General features: G+C 36.3%; 1 protein-coding gene across 4 annotated transcripts in view; it reads right to left on the reverse strand.

The window, feature by feature from the left end:
- Positions 1–27,412, reverse strand: part of CLTC (clathrin heavy chain) — a 70,527-nt gene that overhangs the window by 2,522 nt on the left and 40,593 nt on the right. The window contains exons 14-33 of one of the 4 annotated variants that reach the window (XM_070390567.1): positions 26,802–26,965; positions 22,128–22,253; positions 21,355–21,497; positions 18,745–18,979; positions 16,297–16,419; positions 15,128–15,273; positions 14,711–14,894; positions 14,325–14,517; positions 13,792–13,949; positions 13,418–13,582; positions 13,184–13,291; positions 12,932–13,099; positions 12,648–12,797; positions 12,427–12,558; positions 12,208–12,318; positions 11,311–11,481; positions 10,727–10,948; positions 9,454–9,474; positions 5,751–5,826; positions 2,622–3,656 (exon numbers count right to left, since the gene is read on the reverse strand). In XM_070390567.1, the coding sequence (XP_070246668.1) occupies positions 3,532–3,656; positions 5,751–5,826; positions 9,454–9,474; positions 10,727–10,948; positions 11,311–11,481; positions 12,208–12,318; positions 12,427–12,558; positions 12,648–12,797; positions 12,932–13,099; positions 13,184–13,291; positions 13,418–13,582; positions 13,792–13,949; positions 14,325–14,517; positions 14,711–14,894; positions 15,128–15,273; positions 16,297–16,419; positions 18,745–18,979; positions 21,355–21,497; positions 22,128–22,253; positions 26,802–26,965 (2,921 nt within the window). In that variant the 3' untranslated portion in view covers positions 2,622–3,531. Of the gene's footprint in view, positions 1–2,621; positions 3,657–5,750; positions 5,827–9,453; positions 9,475–10,726; positions 10,949–11,310; positions 11,482–12,207; positions 12,319–12,426; positions 12,559–12,647; positions 12,798–12,931; positions 13,100–13,183; positions 13,292–13,417; positions 13,583–13,791; positions 13,950–14,324; positions 14,518–14,710; positions 14,895–15,127; positions 15,274–16,296; positions 16,420–18,744; positions 18,980–21,354; positions 21,498–22,127; positions 22,254–26,801; positions 26,966–27,412 lie in introns of those variants that run through there. The other 3 variants (XM_070390568.1, XM_005892286.3, XM_070390570.1) reach the window with 3 other exon arrangements.

A 27,412-nucleotide genomic window follows, 5' to 3' on the forward strand; every position in this document is an offset into this window, starting at 1 on the left:
TCTGGTGCACACTGAAGTATAACTGTCATCTTAAAAAAAGACTTGTGTTAGCTGAGTACTGAGCAGAACTAGCTGCTATTGTCATCAAACATTTTTACTTGCAAGAACTGACAGAATCTAGTTATCCAGATCTAGATTTTCAGCAGATATAAACTACAAAAGATTCATTTTCATGGTTTCAGAGTCCACATTTCAACTAATCCCAAGTGTCTGGAAAGGTGATTAAATCTGCCTTCCAGTGCAGGAGACACAGGTTCAATCCCTGGTCAAAGCACTAAGATCCCACATGCCCTGTGGCCAAAAAATACTCTTCCTTTCCTAACTAAATAGCTGTATGAAGCCAAGTTTTTGAATACGGAAGAGTCTTTGTTCAGATGAACTTTACAGACGGAAAAAATAGAACAATGCCATTCATTCTTGCTTTCCTTTGGGGAAATATGCTCATGTTATTATTGCTTACATTAACATGCAATGCTTATTACTATCATTTAAATGGGTTAACAGTTTTAAAAAGTTGTTTGAACTATCCATAATAGTTGAGTAAGTAGGAATAGATACAATCCCACATAAACTAGTGCTCTTTGGGATTGTCAATCATTTGAATATGGTTACTTTATAGTAAACTTTTAAATCAGGGAGTTTAAAATCTTTTATTCTTTTTCAAAATCGAGCTGGTTATTCTAGGTTTTTTCACTTTCATATTTATGTGAATTTATGGCAGGGGAGCCTTCCATGATACTGACAGAAATTACATCAACTTTGTAGCTATTTTTGGTGAAAACTGGCATCTTACAAGTTCTAAATCATGAATGTATTTTCTCTCTCCATTTGTTTTAATTTTCAGTTTCTTTCAGCATGATTTTGTAGTTACATTTTGTTAAATTTATCACTAATTTTCTTGAATTCTTGTTTTGCAAAATTTCATATTGCTTTTATTGCTCTTTTAATTTTGAGACCTTTCTAAACAAGCTTTTTAAAGAGTTATTTTTATAAAAACATTGCTTAGGATTTTATTCATACAAGATTAAGTCATCTATGAATAAAAATAGCTTTACATCTTCAAAAAAAAAAACCTGCATGATTTTGAGTATAGACAGATCCTAAGTTTGAGAACCACTACAGTGAGATATCTGCATGACTAAATCAACTTACATTAATTTAAAGCAGCCTTACGTGGAGACCAACCTCTTGCTATCGTACCAATGTCTGTTGAAATGATTGCCAACAATTAGCACTTTTTTTTGGGGGGGGGGATATAATGTCTACATTTGGATACTAAGGAGGAGGATCACTGAAAACATGTTTACCTCGAAAGTTTCCTATTAACCTCTTTCCCATTCTTCCCTTCTGTTTTAATTACTTTTAGAGTGACAACAACTCTTATTTTTTAGTTCCTTCTGTCAGACCATCGACCATCATCCTATTCAGAGGAAAGTTACTGAAATCCCTTATACTTTATTACTAACTCATTCTGTCTCTCCTTGTACAGCACTCAATACTACTGCCCAGTATTGAGCTACCTGTTTTGTGATTTAAACATGTCTCCAAATAACCCTGAAAAGTACTCATGGTGTTAACATACACACGAGGGACAAGCTCAGAAGTTCAGCTTGCTCTCAGTTTAAGCCTAAGTAATACACTGCTGCAGTTTCTCTTTCTACTATAGCCCATTATTATGGATGGTTTAAGTGGCAACTCGGTATCACAGACATAGCACCACATTAAAATTAAGTTTAAAAAAAAATTCTTAACTATGCTGTAAGAAAAGCTTTACTGAAAAATTTTAACTTGTTTCTATTAGGGCAGGGAAAAGAGAAAAATCATTCTGTTGATAAAAACCAGTTGATTCAAAGTATGTCTAGGAAAACAAATCTTGATTCTGAGAAAGAGCTCCTAGGGACCATTACTATTCTCCCTCTTGATAAACATGAAGAAAGAGGGCAGAGACCCAGGAGAAACACCAGTATTCCCAGGACCTGAGCAGCAAGATGGTCCCTAAGACAAAACAAAAAGGGATTTTTCCAACTAATACTGTAATTTCCTATAGGAATATAGGTGGTGGAGGGAGGAAGACAGCAGTTCTAAGCTTTAAAAAAGCACTTCTGTGGTGTTTATGGTCAATGACTCAACTTTAGAGCAATACAAAGCTAGGTGGGGGCTCTCTAGCTCTACTGAGAATTAACTGTGAAATGAACTTAGAGTAACATTCTCAGTCATATGCAAAAAAAACTTGAATTCAAACAATGATTTTAAAAAAATCAACTTAAGATATTCATAATTTGAAGGCCTTTATATTTCATGGTGAAGAACAGCATGTTGACTATGTGCTTATACATTCTTACTTCAAGTTAATATAACATCCATGATCTCTTCATCTGAATGAAATGCTCAGATAAACAGCTGAAGTGCTGCCTGAAATGATGGAGGTAGCCCACGTCAGCCCTGATGGGTTGTTCTGGCCTCTGCATGGACCTCACGAACGACTGGAGTGCACACAGTGTGATACAGTGCTTCCAAATGTCCCAGCCCTTACCCCCCTTCTCCCTATACTACCTTGGTATCCAGTATGAAATGGTTCTTGTGGTTTAAGAGAGATTTAAGTAAAACTGCCATTCTCCATGTTATTTCCACAGTCCAGTAATTTATTTTAAATTTGAGTAATTTCAAATTCCACAAAACTGAAGAACAGCAATATTTTGTTTGAATTCTTTCTTCTGTACACTCAGTGATCTAAAACACCACAATATCCAACATACACAAACCTCAGGGAAGGGTTAGTAAATACACACAGATTGGAATCATGGTGCTCTTTGTTCCTGAATGGAATGGTCCCACAGAAAAAGCACAGGATACAGCACAACGTAAGGGCACCTGTTACATATAAAGTGAGCAAAAACACTAGCATTTTCTATATGCGTAATGAGGAAACCTGCATAGGTTAGAGGGCCTTTTATGCTCATTTAAAAGTCAGGCAAGTTGTCTGTAATGCATTTTTTAAACAATTTGGAGAGCACTGCGATCCCACGGAGGATATGCTCATTAGTGTTGTCTTTGTTGGCATTGACAGTCTTGCATGGTCATATACCAGTATTTTTGCTTTAGCTTTTCTTTGAATAAAAGAGATTTAAATGCATTTAGACAATACATACTGTAAGCTGTTTACATACACTAAATTTAAGAGATTCAATATTAGAGTTTTTTTTTTCCTTTAAACACTACAGAGTGCAAATCAGGTTCTTCACAATAGATTGAGTATTAAGCAGTTCTTGAAAGAATGGGGGGAAGAAGAAAAGCCCAAGTGAATAAAACATTGAAACTATTCCCCTTTGAAAATAAATTCTAAAATGATGCGGAATGTGAAATAAGCTTTAAACATAGGTGATCCGAGTTTATAGTTAGAAACAAAAAGTAGTCCTTCATGAAATAAAGGTTACAAGAACATGTGTCTGTTTTCCCCTGTTATAAACTGAGAAGCGAGTAGAGACGATGTTTCGGTATGAAAATAGGCGACTACAGGATCAGCTTTCCGTCTCACATGCTGTACCCAAAGCCAGGCTGAGGCTGCCCGTAGGCTGGTGCAGTGTAACCATAGCCAAACGGCGCCTGGGGAGGGACTGCAACGCTGGGTCCTGCTGTCAGCATCAGCTGGGGCTGACCTACAGAAGAGAGCAGAAAGGGGCAGGGCAGGGGCGAGGAGGCGGGAGAGACTGTTAGCACCGTTAGCACCGCAGTATGACCACACCCCCGACCTGACTGCAGCAGTGTAACCACAACTTGGAATGAATTTGGGTGGGTGGGGCAGGGGGGAGGGGGAGGGACGGGACACTTCTGACTGACTGTCTCAATTTCAGCATGGCAGTCACCCTAGGAAGGGTTCTGCCTAAAAAGCCAACAAAAACCATGCAGGGCCAAGGGCCAGAACTGTAAAAGTAATGATGTTACTTCACATATCATTTAAAGCAATACGCACATGCATGCTCGACATGCTTAGGCAAGACGTTCAGCAATAAGCCTATCACCACCACATGGTGTTTGCAAATTTTATCTGGTGACAATATAATTAGCACAGGAAAACAATTTTTAAGATACATTTTTAACACAACTGAACTTTTAAAGTTAAGATTTAAATTCTTGATTTAGATGTCTCTAAATGGTAACAAAACCAAGTATCCAGTACCAAAATGAAAAAGTTAAGATATATTCAAATATGCATTAGGTGTGAAATACATTAGGGGATACAACCTCTTTCAAATACTAAGCTAACACTCTCATGAAGTTTAAACAGTTACTGTACAGAGGAACCAACCTGTGGAGAAACGGGCTAAATAGAAGAACATACCTAACACCTCTCCCTACCTCCTGCAAAAGAAGTACTCTAAATCTCTGTCTCTAATGTAAATCCAGAGTAGTATTTCTCCCACAAGTGACCTAATGTCTCTCCTTTGGTGAATAAAAATCCAAACTGTCTTCAGTGAATGAACTCTAGGAACTAGCAGTTTGTTAAAAAACCACTTCTAGCTTTGATATTGACATCTACCTTGAAATTTCAACCCCACTTTTTTTTTCTAAACAACATAAGCATGTTGTTTTTTCATTAAGCTTCTCAGTTTCTTCGTATCACAATGGAATCACGAGAAAACAAGAACAATAAAGAAAAACCCCGTGAGTGTGCAAATCTCTAACAAAGAGCAGAGAACTTCAAGGCAATGGGGGCAGGAGGAGGTTGCCTGACAAAGTGCCAGAGTAGTTCTTTCTAACATCATGCTTCTCCATAGCCAGCTGGCCAGGACTGGGGTGTGTGCGGGTATGTGGGTGTGTGGTACGGGGGGTGGAATGGTGAGAAGGTGGCATTGTCAACAGCTGTCTTTGGCTCAACCCCACTGTCAACTGCTTACAAGGACTATCCATCTGAACACCCTGAAGAGAAGCCATTCAGTAGCTTCCCCCAATTATTACACCCACCCTGTTTCTACCTTGTTTCTTGTCACAAATATGTCAAGCATCTTGTTCCCATCTCTGAGAATCTACTTTATGTTTTCCAACTTTATCAAAACTACCCTGTCATCTAAATTCCCAAAGTCCTTTTCATGTAAAGTAAAAAATGGAGATAATGCCACAATAGATTTGTTTACTATCATTTCCTTTAACAGGTTGAGATACAATAGTTGTAACTGTATACCTTCCTCCCAACACCACCTGGTTCAAGAGCTATAACCTACACACTTCAAATTCACTACTCAAATCACTGTTCTCCGAGAGAGAAACGGAAAGGGGAAGGATTTCAGAAAGGCACCAAGTAAGAAAACATTAAATTGCCTTAAATATTCAGAGTCTGAAGATCCTCTCTGGAAAATCTTCAAATGGAAACTATTTATTCAGTTATCTGTCTCAGTCAGAATTTAAAGAGATGTACTACTATAAAGCATACTTAAGATGACTATGGCATGATCTCTCACCTTCTCCACTTTTGAAAACTGAGTTCACCAATAATTCTTTGTCAGTAACTCATGAATAGGCAATAATTCATGATCAGGCCATAGATCAATCACGTTCTGATCTCAAGAAACTGTTTTCTGAGATTATCTTTGCGTTTAAAATTATCTTAGTGAATAAGGTCAATGCCTGCTATAAGGCTGTTTTCAGAAAAAAATGACAGTAGAGACTTATTCCATAACTTACTGAGCCTTTTGCACTTTAGAATGAACTGTTTGTCTACTATATTTCTGAGGTTACGCAGAGAAAGAGATTACCATAAACAATAGGTTGTGTCTCCGTAGCTTGTTCTTCCTCTTTTCTCAGTGATTCTGAAGCATCTAATTTATCCACCTAGAGAAAAACAGGTAATGGTAATTAGAACCTCAAAACTATTATAAACCTAGATTTGTGGCAGAAAGTGGAAAAGCCTTAGTATGTTAAATTTTGTCAAAATAAAACAGACTAGAGTAGAAAGAACATTCTCAGGCCCCTTCAAATTCAATGGCAATGTTCATACTTCAGTCAAGGTGATTTTTAGCACTGTCATTATAAACCCTCAGGAAGGAGGGATTTATAAATGCCATAAAAGCTCACGCCAGGCTAAAACTGGGCATGCTAGGATGCAGCCAGCCTGAGGGAGGGAGATAACCAGAGGAACCACTTTCTTTGATGAAGTTTTAGCCCTACTAAAGATAACAATGATGAACTCATGACTGGACAAGACTTCCTTCCCCAAAGGAAATGGTATTCAAAAAAGTGAAGTAAGTCTTGTGACGAGGTAAGTATGTCTGCAGAACCAACTATCTTTTTTGCCCACTGTGCACAACTTCTGTCAATATTGATTATGTGCCGGCTGAAGTTTAAGATTCAAGTGGCTCCATATTTCATCTTTTTTATATAAAGACAGGCTGCATGTGTTAATGCTCTGTTTTCTAAGTAACCAAGGAATGCCTGATTTTTCCCCAACTTCTTTAAGAAATGTTTACCTTTTAATTAAGCCCAAGAAATAAATGACTGTTATATACTAGCTATTCTAAATTAAAGTGGATAGTATCAGACAGAAATAATACTCTAGAGGAGTCCAAACATATTAGTGAAAGAAAAGAGCTGGAATGCATAGATCCTTCCCTAACTAGTTGCATGACCTTGGCAAACCACTGCACTGACCCTCAAATTTCCTTGTCTATATAGTGAGTCAGCTGAATGAGAAAATCTACAAAGCTCCTTCTAGCATTAGCACAGTTTGAATCTGGAATTCTGTGAAGGATTAGGGAGGGTGGCAGCAGGACACAGACTAGGAAATCACCATACCACTTCCATTTGCCTTTAAACTGTGATGTATCTGTCTTTTAGACTATATAGTCTTGCCATTGGTATATCATTACACTTGATGTAAAACTAAATTTCAAATCTCAATTATTACTAGAGGGTTTCAAAGTCCTAAGGGTGCTGAGATGGGGAGGCAGAGTGCAGGATAGAACTTTTTTATGAGTGTTCACTGCATGTCCTTCAAAAAGGCAAATAGTGAAAAATCACTCACAAAAAAAGACATGCAGGACTTCAGTGAAAAGGCTTTAAAGACTTGGTCCCAGAAAGGTTAAAGCAGCACCTAGTTTCTATTTGCAACTATTTAAAAAACAGTGTTTCAATCCTACACAGGCCATTAAGGTTAGGACAGTATTTTACATGTATTTTAATTGTTTTATAGTGAGTATCTTAAATGTGGGTCTAATCCACCCTAATTTGTCAGGGAGCAAAATGTGAGAAAAGTGCTATGAGTCAGACTCTAGACACCTTCAGATAAAATGTGGTTTTTCTACCCTAGGAAGATGGGTTATTAGTTTGCTTCTGTATTTCATTTTTTAAATTTTATAACCTAAGGGCTCATGTGTTAAAATTACCCCACTATCAAATTAAAGACTACTATGGAGTATAAGTACCACAAGAAACACTCACTGTTTGGCACCCAAACTTAAAAATCACTACAGCTCTCTAATTTAAAGTACAATCTGTGCCACCAAGGACAGTCAGATGGGGTTTTGCTAAGTATCCAAGAGTGAGCTAAAGAAGTTATTTAAAAAAAGTACATGGATGAGTGTACATTAATAACTTCTAAGAAGAAAAATCAAACAACAAAAAAACCCACTGCATAATACATTGCCAGACTTTCAAGGAAAAGATTCTAAAGTGAATATGTGTTTAAAAGTTAATGTCTGAGTCGGATGTTGAAGACAGAAGTATGTTAAAGATTTAGAAGAGCTAGCAATGTCACAATGCCCAGGCACAGACATAAGCAGGTTGGGCATAGAGACAAAACAAAAAGTAACAACTGTGAAGGAGGAGCATCGTGTTAAGCAAAAATTGATTTTTCTATTTAATGGGACAGCCTCTGGCTCAGCAATATCCAATTATTGTTTCCAATGACCCAATTTGGACTCCTCCAAACAGAAAAGCAGAAAAGGCTTTTATGAACACAAGCTTTTGTTAAAAGAGCTGTAACAAAAGTTTCTGATCCTTGGATTAAAAAAGAAAAATTACAGGTAAACATGTCACTGAGTTCAATTCCATCTGTACTATTGAAAATTCACGACAATGTAAAAGGCTTTTCCACAAAGACTGCAATATGCTGCAGAGGAAAAGTTAACATGCAGTCAGTTATTTTGGTGTATGTGTGCATGAAAAAAAGGCAAAAGTACTGAAGCAAGAAGTGAGATCTGAAGATGACTGTTGCTATACAGGCTCTCAAGAAACACACACAGCCCACAGCAATGCTTTAAGAGTTTCGAAAGTAGTATGATGTAATTGCAATGACTGTTGTACATGCTTGATTTAAAACAACGCATAACACTGCAGTTCAATTACCTATTTTTCACACACACGCTTTCTAACTGCCTTGCTTACTAGCTGCTGAAGGGCCTCACACACAATGCATTTTACTCAGGTTTGCCCTAAGTTCCAATGGTGACTCTGGTTTGGTTCAACGTAATTCCAAGGCACTGTCCCCTCCTCCAATTATTTTAAATTGTTTTAACTGTCCTTTATCTTCCCACCCTTTTCTCACCACAATTTGATACCAGACACAAGTTTATAAGTTTGTTTCATTTATACCAGGATAGAGACAAGCCAATGAAGGAAGGAGCAACCAAAAGGTGCCTAAATTTGACTTTGGACAAGCCAAAGGGATGAGTAACAGCAAATTTGTAGCTTTCAGAGATGTACCTTATTATAGAAAGCAGAAGTTAATATGGTTCCATATTTTACAGAAATAATCCATGTTGCTTAGCAACAATTATAGCAAGCTAATCTGATGATTTTAAAAGTTTTGATTCCTCTTGAAAATGAACTAGCACCATAAGAACTGGACACCTGGAGAAACATGAGGAAAGTCTCTTCGGAAGCAGCTAGTATCTCTTGTATCTACTTTCAGCAAAAAATTAGTAAGAATCAAGAGATCAGAAACTGGATCACAGTCCTTCAATACCCAAAAAAAAAAAAAAAACCAAAAACAAAAAACCCCCAAAAGCCTTTTAGGGCATATATATACATATTTAAATTCAACAACTGTCAGGCACGCTCACAAAATAATACCAGAGGCTGTTTAAATTTACTTTAAGTATTGAGAAAATCCTATTATGGTCCAGATACCCTGACAGGGAAGAGAAATCTCCTGAAACTTTGGAATTAATATGGAAACTCAACATGCTCAGTTTTTAATAATATATTTAAGAGAGACTGTGAACCAACTACTGATTAGCCTCCTGCCCTTCCTAAAGCCTATTAGCCGATTAGTAGCAAACATCTACTAATGTCCTAGAGCTCTATTATAGTTATATTTTAAGGGACTTGCAGAGGCTTTAGTGAAAATTTACTGGGGGGAAAAAGCAGAAGCAGCAGTGTAGAAAAGGAAGGAAAAAAAATCATGCAAATTCCTTAGACTTAGTCCTCCAGACTTAAAGATGGAAAAGAATCAACTTTCACCTTTTCCTTTATTGCATCAACCTGCAAAGGAATTCAGAAGGTGCAGCTTAGAAAAAAATCAAATTCCATATTGAGCATAAAAAGGTAGAATCAGCAACAAAGGTTTAGGGGAGAAACATCTAACCACTAAAAAAGGTATGAGAGAAGTGAAAATAAAGGGCATACTGGAAGCAAAACTCAGAATTTTTTTTTTTTTTTTTTTTTTTTTTTAACTTCAGAGCTTATTGCAGAAGAATTTATGCTAGAGTCAAGTGTGAAAGAAAGCAGCTTAATCGCTAGTAAAATTTACAGCACTTCAGTTAACAGCAGCTTAGAGCCAGGTCTCACAAGTTGGCATTATGCATAAGAAAAGAAGCTATTCTCATCTGTGGCTAAGATAAGGCAACTTTCTTTTTCTTCTTACACTGGACTTAAGCAGTTTCTACACAGAAAAATGTTAATTCTCAAAAAAACTGTAACTTAACACAATGATATCTAATGACATGATAGCCCAAGGATACTGTTACACTGGGGGTTGTTAGTAGTGCACCTCCCACCCTGACACCCGCCTTAACTCAGACATGCTGAAAGATCAGATGCGAAACTGACTTTAATAAGCATGTTTTGCTTTGACAAAATGGATCCTTTAGGACCATTTTAAAATGTTCCACAGCAGGACAGGGTAAAAACATCCTAACATCAAAAACAGATACTAAGAAGAATAAGTTAATTTTATAAGATGATTATACCCCGAGCTTGTTTAATGCACTTTTAAGAAATGTGTCATTAATTGTTAACCTTCTGTAATATTTTTTAATAAGGGGTTAAACTATCAAAATATTGAGAAGATTAACAGGACATTAAGAATACAGATGTAACTTTCCCATGGGAAACAGGCATACGTATTAAAGTCAAGAACCAACCAAAGAGAAGGGAATCTACACTACTAAGTAATGGTCATCTGAGTTACAAGAATTGATTTGAGGAAGACATTATTTTGACAAAAAATGTTTCTATCAAACGTTAAAAAAAAAAAACCCATACAATATGGACATAATACTATCTGCCCTTCAGAAATACATTCTGTGGTATTCTGAGTGTAAACATTCTGCCAAGATATGTCTGAGTTACCTTTCCATTAATGTCATTTGTCAGGTATTAAAAAGTACTGGAGAATAGGAATATTTTATGATCAACTAAATTAATTACACTAGAGAAAACCTTTGCAAACAGAAAGTCTATACATGGAATTTTACATATCCTCAAGATAATTAGTTCTCAGAGGTGCCATTACCTTTGTCAAGTATTCCTTCATGACTTGGATGAAGTAGGGCATGGCAAAATCCATGATATTGTGCCTCCATGCAGTTTCCAGGACAACATCTGGCCTTAAAAGATCATAACAAGTAAAGAGACATGCTCCAAAGCACTCTCTTTTTTCTTCCTGCAAAAACCACTGTAAGAGCTCTTCAGCCAATTCAGTATCTTTAGATTCAGAGGCATACTGCATTGCATCCTATTTAAAGCAAAGGAAGAAAGTCAAACATTAAATTCAAATATGATGAACTGGTAAATAACACGAGGGGAAAAAAAACTTCCAGTTTTATCATTTAAATTAAGGATTTCCTGAAAGAAAAGGAAAAGACAAAGGAATGCATTCTCTTTTTAACAGAGAGGTCTGACATAAGCATATGACAGCCTCCAACATTAAGAAGTGACATAATTATCATCTCCTCAACTGGGAGCTTAAAGGCAATTCCCATATTTGCAAAAACTAATACCTTTATAGACCATAATCACTTCTAATATGCCCTCTTAGGACTCACACAGATCATCTAGTATTTGGCTTAATAGCCCCACCCCACCATCTTTCTTCACCTTGTACAGGCTATCTTTCTTGCACAGCTCTACACTCTGTTTCCAGCGATTATTGCCTTTGAAGAGGTAAGCAGCAATTCTTCTGAACTCAATGAGTTCATGCTTTTCCAAACGCTGAGCAAGTGAGATATTGTCAAAGTTGTCATAAGCATCTATCGATGTTCTCAGAGCCTTAAAAAATAAAACAAAGCCATTGAAATGCCAAACCAGTATTTCATTTTAGTTTAAATTTTATGTTCCATCATTCTTGATCAATGAGCCATTACTGTATATGACTGACTGCATGTAATGTGATCAGCATCTTGCATGATAAATATGTTTAATACGACTTGATCAATGAGCCATTATTGTAATTAAGACAGCCTAGATTCAAGAATCAAACAATAAAGTTGTACTATGAACAAGTATCAACATTCCTCAGTCTAAGCTAAAAGGCAATTTAGCTTAACCTTAACTTTTACGTTTCTGCAAAATTCTTCACAAAGGAAAAAGACAGGTACTGATAAGCTACTGGCCAAGAAAAACAGTGAATAAAAGAGTTAATACCATATAAGGTTTATGAACTAGTTTAAGAGATCAAAAACTTTTTCAACTCAATATACAATCTAGATGTTTACGGATGAAGTAACCATAGTATTTTTCTAAAGCATTAACTTGGACTCTGCAAACCTGGCATTTAATTAGGAGATATCATATTTATCAATCCTGAAAACCTGACTAAATTTAGATCCAAGGCACACAAGTACCTACTGTTTACCATCCTAAGGGATGATAGGCTTTTTAAACTGCAAAACATACCAACTTTACAATTTTGAGAATTGTAAATTTTGAGATTTTTGAGAAAAAAATTAAATTTTGTGAATTTCGAGAACACGTCTAAGAACTAAAATGTTTTACCTGATAATCTTCTTCTGTAATAAAGAGGTTGTTCAGTGACTCATTCACAGATTTGTTGTTGTGGTTCTGAACTGAACGCAAATAGGGTTTCACCAGCGGTAGCTGTTTAACCTTTAAAATAAGGGTGTGTTACAAATGTAGTACATTGCTAATGGACAAAGTTATCCAAGAACGTCTTAGTTTCTAGCTATGAATTTTTGAGGTTTTAAAAATTATTACCTTGCTGAAATAATTGACTGCACGAGTATGGTCCAACCGTGGAGACAGCACCATCAGCAAATCATTTAACAACAGTGGCTTGAATTCTAAGTAGAATTGTATTGCTCTGTAGTATAGCTCCACATTGGCAACCTAAGACAGCAAAAATCCATATATGAGGTAGAGTTATTTCCTCATGAGCTTCGTCCTTCTAAAGACTATCTTCTAAAGAAGGTACATACCTTGGTAATGATGTCTTTGAACTGCCCTTCTTTCCATGCATCAGTAGGATGATTCATCATGGTAATTATGGCATTATCATATTCTTCGTATTTGTCATACAAAAACACCAATTCTGCCCAAAGATGGGCTTGTTCTGCAGCTCTTAGCACCTGCACAAGGAAGATTTAATTGCTTTAGATATGGGTCTCTAATTCTAGTTAATAGGAAAAAAAAAATTTTTTTTTAATGAAAACTGAAGTATTGTTTTAGCTATAGAGTTGCCTTACAATGAAAGGTTAGTTACCTTAGGAATATTCACTCTGGACCAGAACAGCTCCAGGTGCTCCCTCATTTTCTGTGGCTTAAACTTAGAATACAGAATAGCTAATTCGGTGAACATCCCCATGTGAGCTCGCTCAAGTCCCAGTGCTGCTTCCAACATGGTTATCAGCTCTTCAAAATACCCACGATCCTAAATAATAGAAAAAATGCAATTAAAGATGAGAATATCCGTGGCAAAAGATCTCAGTTAACATAAAAGACTTCAATGCATTACCTGATAGTAGTTGATAAGTTCCTCCAACTCGTCTGCATGTACTACAATATGAAGCCCACACATCTGAGCGAGACGGAACTCCTTCCCATCTACACAGGCAAAGCAGACCTACAATTTTAAAAATTTCAGTTATGTGAACTCAAGTGTAATATGGCTGGTTAATTCAATTAATCAGTTTAAAGAATATTCCTAAATAGCATCTTAATTCATCAATCAAACTGTCATTTAGATTACCTCTTTCCATGTTCGGGTACTGTTGGCTTTCCTAGCTCCATCAACAGCTGCCTGATATTCACCCAGGTGAACCAGGGTGGATGCCAAGCGTCCAAAATTGGAAACATTATTGTACAACAACTTAGCAGCATCATACATTTTTTCATCATAACAACGGTCACCAACCTGAAAAAAACACAAACCATTTTCAGCAAGCCGAAACTCAGTCTCCTTTCAAAGTTAGGACTCAATTTAATATGAAGAAACAACATTTTTCCAGTAAGGTTTTTCCTTAGTAACTTTCAGTTGTCATGTGTTGATCCTAATAAGCTAGTAAAGTTACCCAACTATTTTTACACTCCTTAAAAAAAAAAAAATTTGAATGAGAAACTCACTTGCTGGATATGAGCATTATTTGGCCCATTGATGAACTCTTCCAACTCTGCTAGGCGGTTTGTTTTAGCCAGCGCAAAGATCAATTCTGTCTCCACATAGGACTCACGAGCCTTCTTGCGGGCCATCTGCAAGTACTTTACCAGCTCTTCCCAGTTTCCTAGGTACAGAAAAACAAATGAATAAATCCAAACACTACGATATCAACATCTATCTTCTCGCTGAAGTACATGAGAACTGCTATTAATTTCCTTTTCAAAGAAACAGTATAGAGAGTAACAAATGTAAACTGTGAAAGGTATCAAAATAGTGAAACTTCTATTAATGTCTCTGTATTACTACTGACCAAATGAAGAGCTGAATCCCTCTTCTCCTTAAAGTTATCAGATTAGAACTAGATCAGAATTTAATATCTGCACTAAGGAGGAGGGCAAACCACCAGTCTCTAGCTCCAACACAATGCAGAACGGATGTAAAACTTAGTGCTTAGCTTAGGCACACTTTCTGGCAAACACATAAAGGTGAGAAGTCGTACCACTAGTATTGGCGGCCTGAACAACTTCCATGTATGATGAAGGATCATCTGCTTTGATATAAGAATCAATGGCTTCTTTCACCATTCCTTTCTGCAACTGAGCTTTTGCGAGCTGACTCCAGACTGCCGGTTCATTGCAACGTTCAGCAAACTCATATGCCCGATCCAAGTTTCCAATATGTTCGATCAAGACCTAGGCAACCAATTCTTCATCAGTTATAGAACAATGAATCTTACCATTTAGCAATTACATTTAAACAGTTAGGATTTTATTGCTCTTCTATTATCACAGTAATAAATTATGCCCTTTCTCCGAGGACAATGCATACAGTGAACCAAGAGAAGGCGTTACACAGGAAATCAGCTCGGGTAATGTCAAGGTTTACCTGCACTGCTGAGGTATTGACATCAAATTTCCGGAAAATGGCAAATGCTTCTTCAAAGAGCTCATTGCTGATGGCGATGTTGGCAATATCTGGGGCATCATAATTATCCAGGCGGTTAATGTACTCCATAACACGTGTACGGTCAGCCTTGATTGCAGTGAGGATGAGGAGGTTTTGCAGGTTCCTTTAAGAAAGAAAGATTTGAATGCAATATTTGAAAGGCTCATTAGTCATAACGAATAAACACTGTAGCTATTAAGTATTTCGTCTCAGGAGATAGGGTCACAAGAGGGTATTAGAAGAATGAGAATTAAGATAACATTCTCTTAACATTTGTCTCTTTGTTCCTTTCCCAAACTGACAGGCCATAATTAAAGACTGACTATAAAGAGCCAGGAAACCCCTCTCATAGCATACCTGTGTTCACTGAATACAGAGTTATCAAGGACTATTTTCTCCAGCAGTTCAATGAGTTCATTAGGAAGGTCTGCAGTCATAAAGGCCTTGACAGTTACTGACACTTCCTCGGGGTCCTGAGTTTCAGACAAGGCTGTCTGTACAACCTGCAGAGGATATACAAAGAATAAGTACTGAGAGTTCCGGTGGTTTTGATGATATTATCTAATAAGAATAAGCTGGCCTCTCAGTAGAAAATGAAAGGTCGAGAAGAAGGAATCAGATAATTTACCACCCAAAGATCTTTCTACGTAAGTCCACATATATCCGTAATGTGTACTTCCAAATTTTTTTTTTTTTTTTGGGGGGTGGGGATGGGTAGAGGAATCACCCTACTTGTATAATTTCTATCTTTTCCCTGATTAAAAATTATTCCTAATAACCACTCCTCATTATCAATTTAATGGTCACATAAAGTTCAACCATATACATGTGGCATTATATACTCAGTAATTCTTCTGTTTATGGCTATTTGCATGACTCCCAGATGCAGCAATGAATATTTGCTCTAGGAAGCTTTGTATCAATTTGGGAATTTTCCTTAGAAATGCTTCCTAGAAGAGGAATGAAAAATTAATATTCTTCAATTTACTCTCTTCCATATTCATACTTCTATTATTAATTTAAGAACCATTATTAACAACCTTCAATTTTTAAGGTTTTAAAAAATGTTTTCAATTATTTATAGCTATAAACTCGCATCTTCTTTGCTTACTATTGAGGCTTAACATTTATCTACTAGATCATTCACCAGTCTTTATCCTTTGCTGATTTACCCTTGTCTTGAATGTTTCCAATCAATTTGGTTACTTCTCAGGTATCTGTAACAGTAATTCTTACTGATTTTATTAAATGTTTAATTTACTGTTATCCTTTTAGCTATGATGAGTTGAGGGAGTCTTATGTAATGAAATTCTCTCCTTGGGGATGTATTTTCTTGGAGAAGATATACTTCATTTTCAAGTTAACATTATATATATATATATATATTTTAGTATAATCTTTATTTTCTTCTATTTTTTACTGCCATCTCTCACAGTTAAATATGATCCATTTGAGTATATTTGGTATATGATGAGGGAAAAGGTTTTATTTATAGTTAAAAAGATGAATGCATTTGCAAATTTTACCTGATCAATGAGGGGTCTCCTGTAAGGATTGCTTTCCAGCAGCACACTACCCCACAATTCTGGGTCCTTCCGCCGTACCAGATAGCGAGACAGACTTTTGAAGAGGGAATTCTCATTGCAGACCTAAATGAGAAATTAAAGATTAATTTCAAGGTAAACAATAAAAGCTTTCTACAGACTGACTGTAATTTTAAAAGGTTATATCCTATCATTATACCCTATTTAGTGTTTCATACCAAAAAAAAAAAATCCATTACTTCTACATGTAATCTTTAGTAACTTACAACCATATTTTTCTTATTAAAATTCAAACAACAGAAAAAAGTTATTAATTTTTGAAGGCTTTTAAAAAGCACCCTGATGGTGGATCTGTATTTGGACTTTTATATTTTACTCTACTGGCCTGTGTATTCATGCACCAGGATGCAATTTTTAATTACAGAGGTTTTATAATGTGCTTTAACATCTGGTAAGGCTAGTCCACCTTCAGAGCTTTCTTTCAGTGTTCATTTTCCCATGTGTATATGCATACATATGTTCATACGTATATGAATTTGTATGTTCACAGATGCATTCTTTCCCAACTCAAAGATCCTAGAAGGAAATACACCCTAGAATCTAGATCTGGGTTTCTAATGGCACTCCCCACTGAACAAAATCAAAGTCCTTCAAAAAAATGGATGATCCATGGCAGGGGAGGGTATAAAATGAGCTTGTATAACTTGCTGGACCAGGAAACAAGATGTGCTCAAGAGCAATGAGATCATGACACAAAGCCATGAGAGGCAGGCTCATGGGATTTCTATCAGCCAAAATGGGGATAATTTGAAAATCAAAACCATGCGTCATTAACCCACAGAACTCGTAAGTCCATGAAAATATGCAAGCTGACTGATAAATGCGGAGAAAGTGATGAAGCTGGAAAATTGTCATTTTGCAACCAACACATTAAGAATAGCTTAGTAAGAATTAACAGTCAAAATTGGGGGCGGGGACACACACAAATAGGATACTCACATGGTCTTAACTGTCTCCTCACAGACTAATTAACACCTGCAAGGGGAACACACACACACACACACACACAAACATACACACACACACACAGTAGGATACTCACAGACTAATTAACACCTGCAAGGGGAACACACACACACACACACAAACATACACGAACACACACACACACACACAATAGGATACTCACAGACTAATTAACACCTGCAAGGGGAACACACACACACACACACACACACACACACACACACACACACAGTAGGATACTTGCATGGTCTTAATACCTGCAAGGGGAAACACATCTATAAGGGGAAATTTATTTCTATAATGGAGAAGCTGACAACTTGATAAAAAGTGACCCTCAAATTGAAGGACTAAGGACATCAGATGCTTTTGCATGTTACAGAATAAGAAAAACATCACTTAAGTAATGCATTTTGGATGGAAACATACAATCTAAATCTAATCAGGAGGAACAATAAGAGAAATTCAAAGCAAGGAACATTCTATTTTTTCAAGAGATTTTTCACTAATAAGAAATATGCAGAATAGGTGAATCCAGAGAGACAGAAGGCAGTTTGGAGGTTGTCAGGGGCTGGAAGGAGGCGGGGAATGTGGAACAATTGCTTAGTGAGTACTGGATTTCCTCGTGTGGTGATGAAAACTTGGAACAAGAACTCTGAACAAGAGAGATATAGTGATGACACAACACTGTAAATGTACTGCCACTGAATTATTCACTTTCAAATGGCTAATGTTATGTGAATTTTACCTTCAATAAAAAAAGAGAAAAAGACTATTTTTACAATTATGTCTGTCAATAAAAGACAAAGAAAGGCTGAAGAATTGTTTCAGGTTAAAAGAGACATGAAAGATATGACACGTACAAGCAGTATGTAATCCTAGACTAAAGGGAAAATTTTCTTTTAAAAGACATTCTCAGGTCAATTGACAAAATCAGAATGAAATAGGTTTTTAACAGTATTCTACTGGTGTCAGATTGACTGAGGTTGCTATCCATAATGTGCTCATGAAAGAGAATACCCTTATTCCTAGGAAATACACACTGAAGGCTTTTAAGGCCATGAGGTGTGCAACTTATTCTCATAAGGTTAAAAGTTCAGATGTGCCTATACATATACACGTATATGTAAAAAATATATACATGTGTGTGTACATATGAGTGTATGAGAACATGTGTGATAAAACCGGGGGCATAAATGTCAATGGGTAAATATAAATGTAATCAACTACTTTGGCCAGTTTAAGTTCATAATTATCAGCAAAGTTTTTTTAAAAAAAGCATGCATCTTCCAAAAATGCTCCATATTACCTAAAACCACTCTGAAACTCTCAAAATTCACTAGTGTAACATTATATAACAGGTTTTAAAAATGCTGTCTTCTCTATATGTCAGCCGGCAGTACTCACATTGATAAGCTCCAGATCACACTGGCCACGCTCGTAAGCAACACAGGCCAGATGCGGATCTCTCTTCTCACAATACTTTCCAACAACACGACTGTCATAGTAAGGATTTTCCCGAAGAAACCGCTCTGGATTGTTATTACTGTCTATGTAGATTTTGGCTAATGCATTATGAGTAGCAGGCTCTTCACAGCCCTCATGAATTCTGGCCTCCAGCCAAGGCAGAAGCAGTTTCAATCTAGTAAGAAAATAAAACAGGAAAAGAAACACACAAAAAACCCACATATACACATACTATATTATAAATAGCACACTCTTGACATGCTATGTAAGTACTTTATGGTCTATAAAGTGCTTTCCCATATCCTATTTTGAATTCTCAACACTTCTATCAGAAACTGAGAAATTAAGACTCAGAGATGGTTAAAGGATTTGTCCAATGTCACATAGAAGATATATAAGACTGTCTTTCATACTCTCCTGGACCTATCTGCTACGTTATCTAGATAGGATAGAGAGAGAAGAGACTACAGATTCACAGATTATTCTTTTTTATATGGGGCAAATGGCTGGACTTCTGAGTAATGTTATTTAGGAGTAGGACAGAGATGTGGTATGAGAAAACAAGCCAGATTATCTGAGGTTCCTTTTAATTTTACCACAATTAACATGTGACATTTCATACAGCAAAAAGAAGCAGTACCGTAAACACATACTGGGAACAAAATCTGGTAACTTTAGAAGCTCTAGGTTTAACATTCTAGCAGTCATAAAATCATAAGTTATAGCTTATTTCCCAATGGTTCAGATGACCAACACTCTTACCGTGGTTTAAATAACACGTTAAATAGTTACAAGAAATCCACGGAAAGAGGCACCTGGTAGGCTATAGTCCATGGTGTCACATAAGAGTTGGATATGACTTAGCAACTATACAACAATAATCACTTTAAATCAGTCTCAAGCTTTAAAAAAATAAAAATCAGTATATATTCTACATCTCCATTGTCCTTAAGTGCAGAATTTTTCAAACATTTTCTGAAACATTTAGCTTGAAACATTTAGATATAAATTCTGTGATTACCATTAGTAGAACACTTGTACCAACTCAGGTTAAAATTAAACCCTATTCTTGAGATGGTTTCACTGCTAGAGGAACTTCCTACTTAACCTCATTACTTCTCACTAACCTCATTTACTACATCAGCACTTTGTGAACACACAATGTCCTGGCTAAAAAAAGACTTTATGATATAAGTATTAGAAGCACTCATAGTATGTTCTCTTCTATTGGAAATTCCTAACTTATATTATATCAAGGTTCAACTTAAAAACAAGTTTAACTCAGGGAATACACAGGGAATGCTTTTCTCTTGTCATACTTGATAATTTACCAGACAGGAATTAGTTCCTAGGTATCATACCTAAAAGGAGGCTTTTTAGATAGTTTACATTAAAAACACACAGCTATGTGGTTTGACTTAACATAATTATAAACATGCAAAAAGAAGGTGAATGCTCATTACTAGAGAAATGCATATCAAAACCATGGTGAGACATCCTCTCACATTGGTCAGAATGACTGCCATCAATAAGTCTACAACAATTAATGCTGGAGAGGGTGTGGAGAAAAGGGAATGCTCTTACACTGTTGGTAGGAATGCAAACTGGTACAGCCACTATGCAGAACAGTGTGGAGATTCCTTAAAAAACTGGAAACAGAACTGCCATATGACCCAGCCATCCCACTGCTGGGCATACACATCAAGGAAACCAGATTTGAAAGAGACACATGTACTCCAATATTCATTGCAGCACTGTTTACCATAGCTAGGACATGGAAGCAACCTAGATGTCCATGGGCAGACAAACGGATAAGGAAGTTGTGGTACATATGTACAATGGAATATTACTCAGCTCTAAAAAAGAATTCATTTGAGTCAGTTCAAAGGAGGTAGATGAAACTGGAGCCTATCATACCGAGTGAAGTAAGTCAGAAAGAGAAATACCAATACAGTATATTAACTCATATATATGGAATTTAGAAAGACGGTAAAGATGCTATATGCAAGGCAGCAAAAGAGACACAAGATGTAAAGAACAGACTTTTGGACTATGTGGGAGAAGGCAAGGGTGGGATGATTTGAGAGAACAGCACTGAAGCATGTACATTACCGTATGTAAAATAGGTGACCAGGGCAAGTTCAATGCATGAAGCAGGGCACTCAAAGCTGGTGCTCTGGGACAAGCCAGAGGGATGCGGTGGGGAGGGAACTGGGAGCGGGGTTCAGGAAGGGGAGACACATGTGCACCCATGGGTGATTCATGTCGACGTATGGCAAAAACCACCACAATATTATAAAGAAATTATCTTCCAATTAAAATTAATTAATCAAAAAAAGGTGAATGACTAGATTAACAGATATTCTACATGACAGCCGTATACAGCAAGTTACAGCTAGCTTATCACTTCTCAATTAGGTATCTCTAGGGAATTAAGATCCATGAGTACTGAGTAGTTTTAGGCAACTGACAGCTTACACTTCTATTTAATACCATGCTAGGAGAGACTAATAATTTATCCTACTTGTCAAGATTAAAACAGTACTACACCTGTTTCTTTTTTCAACCTCAGCAACAAGCTCATCAGTAGAGAATTGACCTCTTACAACAAGAATCAAGTTTTTAATGACATCTTCAGAGCAATCAACATCAAGTAATCCCCCAATAACCACAGGCAGTCGACTTGGATTCACCTATGGTTTAAAAAAAAGGAAGAATGTCATTATGTTACTAAGAAACAAAACTGAAAAGAGTTCTTAAAAAAAAAAAAAAAAGGCAAAAAGCAAGAAAAACGCATTATCCTCTTCAACCTGTTTTAAAAGTCAGTAATAAACGGATTCTAAATTTGAAACTAGACAAAGGAATTTAGTAGGAAGTCTGCCTTGGTTACTCCTAAGGAGAAATAAGTCCAAAGAAGTGAAAGGAACAGAATGACTGGAAATATTATCTGGTAACAAGGCCTCCATCATAGCAAACTGCCCTTCTATTTCTGGAGTTAGAATGCAAAGTTTCTAATACCTTTATTCAAGATGGTTTTAATACTGTGCTTTGGAGGCTATGGCCTCTACATGGATACCTCAGGGACTATCAGATAAGTAAGGCATAGGCCACTCAACTTTTCAACTACTGCAGTTCTGTTCTGTTTTACATACTTGGAATGCATGTAAAATTTTAATCCAAGAAAGGATTCTGCTGGGAAAAAACGGAAAGCCACTGTAGCACACCACTCTTATTGCGCACAGGGTTTCAAAAGGATGAAGATGTCCAGCGTGAGAAGTAAAATTTGTAAGATTATATTTTCAAGTTATCTAAGTTTTACTTACCTTCTGTACATATATTTCTATATACTTCTGAAGATTATTTCTATATAAATAGAGCACCAAATCATGGACAAAGTCAAATCGGTCGCACACAATGATAAGTGGTAACTGATCTGTTAGCTTCGCTTCCTGGAGGGAAAAAAAAAGAAACCTTAATTTTCTTCTTCTGTGAGGTTATCAGTGTAAAATGAGAATCGGTTCCACACTTGTGGGAAAGGTTCACATAAACTTGGTTCTTCTTTTAAAGAAAGAAATGTCCCAATAGTTGGAGAGCGTCCAACTCAGTTTCCATGAATTTTTATGAAGTAATATCCAGAGTCATAGCAAAATACCAGGTCCTTCCCACATACACCCTTTACAACAAAAGAGTAACAAGATTTATAAGTCTCCAGCGGCACTCAAGATATAAAATCATCACACCGGGACTTTCATTAATAGCAACAACTGAATTTGTAGTTGCTTTATGAGCTAGACTCACATTGTCAAAATTAGGCATATATGGCTCACATTTGTTTCAAACTGATGACTTTCTAGAACACCCCTCCCCATTCAAATCTATATGGCCAGCTTCTAATACTGTTATAATAAATCCTACAAGGAGCAGAATGATAGTGACGGCCATGAATTTAAATACACCACATGTTGCTATTAAAAACAAAAAAGGTTTACAAAATAAAAAGCATTTAAATCATCTTTAAACTGCAAACTGCTTTTACCATTACAAATACCAAGCTATAATCCTACTTACAGACTGACACAGATGTTACAGACAGGTAGGTAACACCTGTACTGGGCATTTACCTGATACATGTCCTGTTACATTCCATAGACATAAGGTACAGCACAAAAAACAACAGTTTCCATCAGGAATTCATTTACACACAGTGAAACATTTCTCAATAAATGATTCCTCTATGACAGTCTACTAAAGGAGAACTAAGCAGGACAGGACTTTCCTCAATGACAGCCACTAAGAACATTATTTGCAAGGTAAGAATAAAATTCCTAAGTCTAGCATGTATAAGCCACCCAATTATAAATAATTTGAAGATTGGTCTATGAAGTGTTCAGGGAACACTAAACCTTGGAGTTGTAAGAAATCCTGTAAAATAGTAATAAAAAAATCAAAATGGCTGTAATCTGAAGTGGAAGTCCAGCTGCAGATTTTTTACACCAAGGAAAGTCCTTTAGCACCATTGGAAACTCTGTACTAACAGCGGCTACAATCATTTCTAAAAAGTGTTTGATCTACCTATGCAGAAGATTTTTTAATAGGGCAGGTTTCTCCTACAAAACAAACATCAACACACTTAATCTTTATCTTGTTTACTACATATATAAAGTATTACTGTATTTTACCACTTAGGGATAAAACATACTTGGCAAGTAATCCAAGATTACTTAGGTATTCTAGTCTCATGCATGAGTGTTTAAGATTTCTACTGTGAAAGATAACTTATTTGTATTGGCAAAGAAAATTTAAATTTGAAAAAAGTAGAAAAATTGGGATACATTCTCAATTGCCTAAATTTGCATATGACTTCATATATAAAATAATTATGCTATTAACATTTTAAAATTTTACTTAAAGGTTACTCCTTAGATACTATGATTAGAGACATTAGGATCAAAATGGCAACTATATAAACAAATTCAGGTTTTCTTAAATACAAAGTTTGGAGATATATCAGGGGACAAAGTAAGCATTCCCCAAAGAGACTTACATTCTGGTGGGAAGAGACAATGTTAAGTGTTATAAAGAAAAAGAGAACAAGATAAGAGGGTAGTGAGGATAGACAGGTTTTATTTTAGATAGGAGGAGGGTAATCTGAGACATCCTTCCTTGTGACATTTGGTTAGAAATCTCTAAGAAGGTACAGAAGCAGGTCAGGAAGGTCTGTGAGGAAAATGGGAAAGGGCAAGCAAAGGCTCTGGGACAGGAGAGGCTTTGGGGAGTTACAGGAATAACAAGCAGGCCAGTGAGGTTGAAACAAAACCAGGAAAAAAAAAGATGGAAAATAAGATCAAAAGTAGCAAGAGGCATGGGTCTGAAGAACAGTTTTATGTTTTCTATGCAAGATTAGAGTTCCACAAGTTTAGGGCACGAGTCAACGCTAATGACAGAACTTCATCCTGCTTACAGGCTACTTTAAAGCAGAGTTCTTATTCTATCACTCTTTGCTCTCCTCGTGCCTAGTATATAACTGGCCCTTGTCTAATATTCAAGATTAGATTCAGAGAAGTGTTTTTATTATCACAGTTTACATACACCACCAGTCAATTATAATACAACTAGTACCTCCAAAATGAAGTTGAATACCAGTGATGATAAGATGCAGCATGTAGCTACAAACGGCAGATCAGGAAGGAAAGTGAGTAAATGGTCCAGTATGTTCATTCTCATTGGGCTGAATAGCCAACAGTGGCATCTTAGCACTGAGCTCCCATCTCCAATTATTAAATAAGAGATTAGGTTTTTCCTCTAACTTGGGCGGGAATTAAAATTCCTTCAAGTCAGGAATAACTTAAAATCAGAAAGACACAAAACTTGCCTGCTAGCAAGGTTGATAATAGCTTATTTTCAAGGCCACCAACACAGCTTATTAAGCACGGTTATCACTTGAACACCTATGGCATCAGGTCCCTCACAAACACAGCTTGTGGCTGGGGAAACCGAGGCTGCAACACGTTAGTTAATTTGCCTGAGGTAAGAGCTAGGCATTTACTGAAGGAATAAACAGCTCATTATAGAAAGAAAAGGAATTTGAACCAGGTCTGACTGGTTCAAAAGCCCATAATTCACACCCACTCTCCTCTATTAGATTTGCACACAATTCACAAGCATGGAGGGGGGATTCCTCATCTAATTAGATCTCGAGGGGTAAGCAAGGTAAGACAGCCACATCCTAGTTTCAAGAGTTTTTTTTGAACGTTAAGATCATAATTAGGTGAAAATAGTTAACTTAGTCCTGCTTTACATATATATGATAACTCAAATATTACAACTCAATGCTAAAGAAATTACAATTGAAGCATAAAAGCTGAGAGCTTAAGAAAAACAAAATCACTAAGATCTGGTAGCGTTTTTCCAAAAAGGATACAGTATTGATACTCAAAGGAGGAACTGACTTGTATTATAGGTACACTAGGTCAAGCACACGGAGTATCAAATCTTTCTCATTTGGATGTTTTTTTCTGACCCCAGAAGTCTTGGGTTCACACATACCATTCTAGCCAGGATCTTCAGAATATTCACGATGGCCCAGACATTATACTTTTGGGGGAATGTTTATCTTTTAATCTAAAATATAAGGCAACTTCAGCATTTTACATCATTACCCTAAAACTCCTAAGGGTTTAAGCTCTTTAATCTAGATTATCTAAAAATGATCACTGTAGGAGTAAGAAAAGGCTATTTTTTCCTACTAACTTACACAATGAATATTTTGGTTTTAGTTTCAATCTAAAATTCTTCCAAAAGAAAAAATACTTAAGAACTTCATATACAATCTTTGAAATCATTTAACATTTTTAATATAAGTGTAAAGTTGATGTTTTTGAACTGCGGTGTTGGAGAAGGCTCTTGAGAGTCCCTTGGACTGAAAGGAGGTCAAACCAGTCCATCCTGAAGGAAATCAGTCCTGAATATTTATCGGAAGGATTGATGCTGAAGCTGAAGTTCCAATACTCTGGCCACCTGATGCGAAGAGCTGACTCACTGGAAAAGACCCTGATGCTAGGAAAGACTGAAGGCAGGAGAAGGAACAACAGGATGAGATGGTTGGATGGCATCACCAACTCGATGGACATGAGTTTGAGCAAGCTCTGGGAGTTGGTAATGCACAGGGAAGGTGTGCTGCAGTCCACAGAGTCACAAAGAGTCAGACATGACTGAGCAACTGAACTGAACTAAAAGTGTATAAATACATATTGGGGGGATCTGAATGTTCTGTAATTTCCTAATTTTTATAAATGACTGCCAACGTTAAAGTCTTATTTTCCCCACAAAGTAATTAGTAAGTATGACAAAGCTAAACATTAAATAAAATAAACTGCCCTTAGGTGTGCCTTAAAGACCTACGAATCTTTAAACTATTACTCTTCACTCCAACACAGGCAGTTCTACTTTTCCATAACCAAATTTGTGTGTCACAAAGCTGTAGTTTTTCTGTTTGACTGTGCCTTCAGTTTATAAATTACGCATGATTAATATTTAATTTCTAGAATTGGGCTAATTGATGACAGAGAAAAACCTATTTCCTTTACACAGTGGAATCCTTGGCATACACAGGCCTCTTAAAAGAATACTGAGGGCAAGCTGAACTTAATATTCAAAAAGTGCCTAAATGATATTCTAAAATAACACTGAGTGTCTACAATCACTTAACAAAAATTTTCTTCTAAAATTAAAGTGAAATAAAGGAAATTCCTTAAAGATAGTGATTTTTTTTCTCTTTACTTAAACAGATGGTCATTCTTAAATATTACTTACCAATTTCCTTCCTTATTTCAAAGGAAACCACAGAGTATGAAATTTAGAAGAAATCATTCAGTATACAATTTTGAGATTCTAAGAATTTCACTTTTAGGGGAAAAAAAAATTAAACTATGAGCAAACCCTTGCAGGACTGCTGATCTTCAAGCCAACCAGAAAATGTGCTACTCAAAACCACTTACCTTGAGAAAATTCTTGACTCGCTCAGGATCATAGCAGTTGCTTTCTCTGCAGATTCTTTCTACTTCTTTGATCTGCCCAGTCTTGCAAGCTGCCTGAATATATTTAAAGTGCACATCTGGGTCTTGACTAAAGTTAACAATGGATCCCAGAAAATAAAAAAGACCTTAAAGAAAGAAATAATTGAAATTAAGCACAGGTGTACCTTTGAGAGCAACTGACCTGAAAAAATACTTAAGCAATTAAAAAACATTATGTCAATTATACCAAACTTCTAAAAAACAAGCAAACAAAACACTGTTATACTGCACACTCCACTCCCAAATAAAAACTAGTTGCTCAAAAAACTCAATATTAAATAATCCACTAATCAGTTCAATAAATGGATTTATACTTTAATCCCTACAGAACATTCAATGCTTTCTACTAATGGTAGTTGAGAAACAGGAGACAGCTACTTAATATCAAAACTAATTATCACAACATATTCCAGATGAGAAATTCTGAATGAAGTCCACTACACAGGTGCTTTTATATGCAGTTAATAGAAAACACAAAAAAGTAGCTTAAAAAGAATTTAATGCAGTGCTGACCAATAGGATTTTCTGCAGTG

This window comes from Bos mutus, chromosome 19 (genome assembly GCF_027580195.1).
Source record: "Bos mutus isolate GX-2022 chromosome 19, NWIPB_WYAK_1.1, whole genome shotgun sequence".
NCBI lineage: Eukaryota > Metazoa > Chordata > Mammalia > Artiodactyla > Bovidae > Bos > Bos mutus.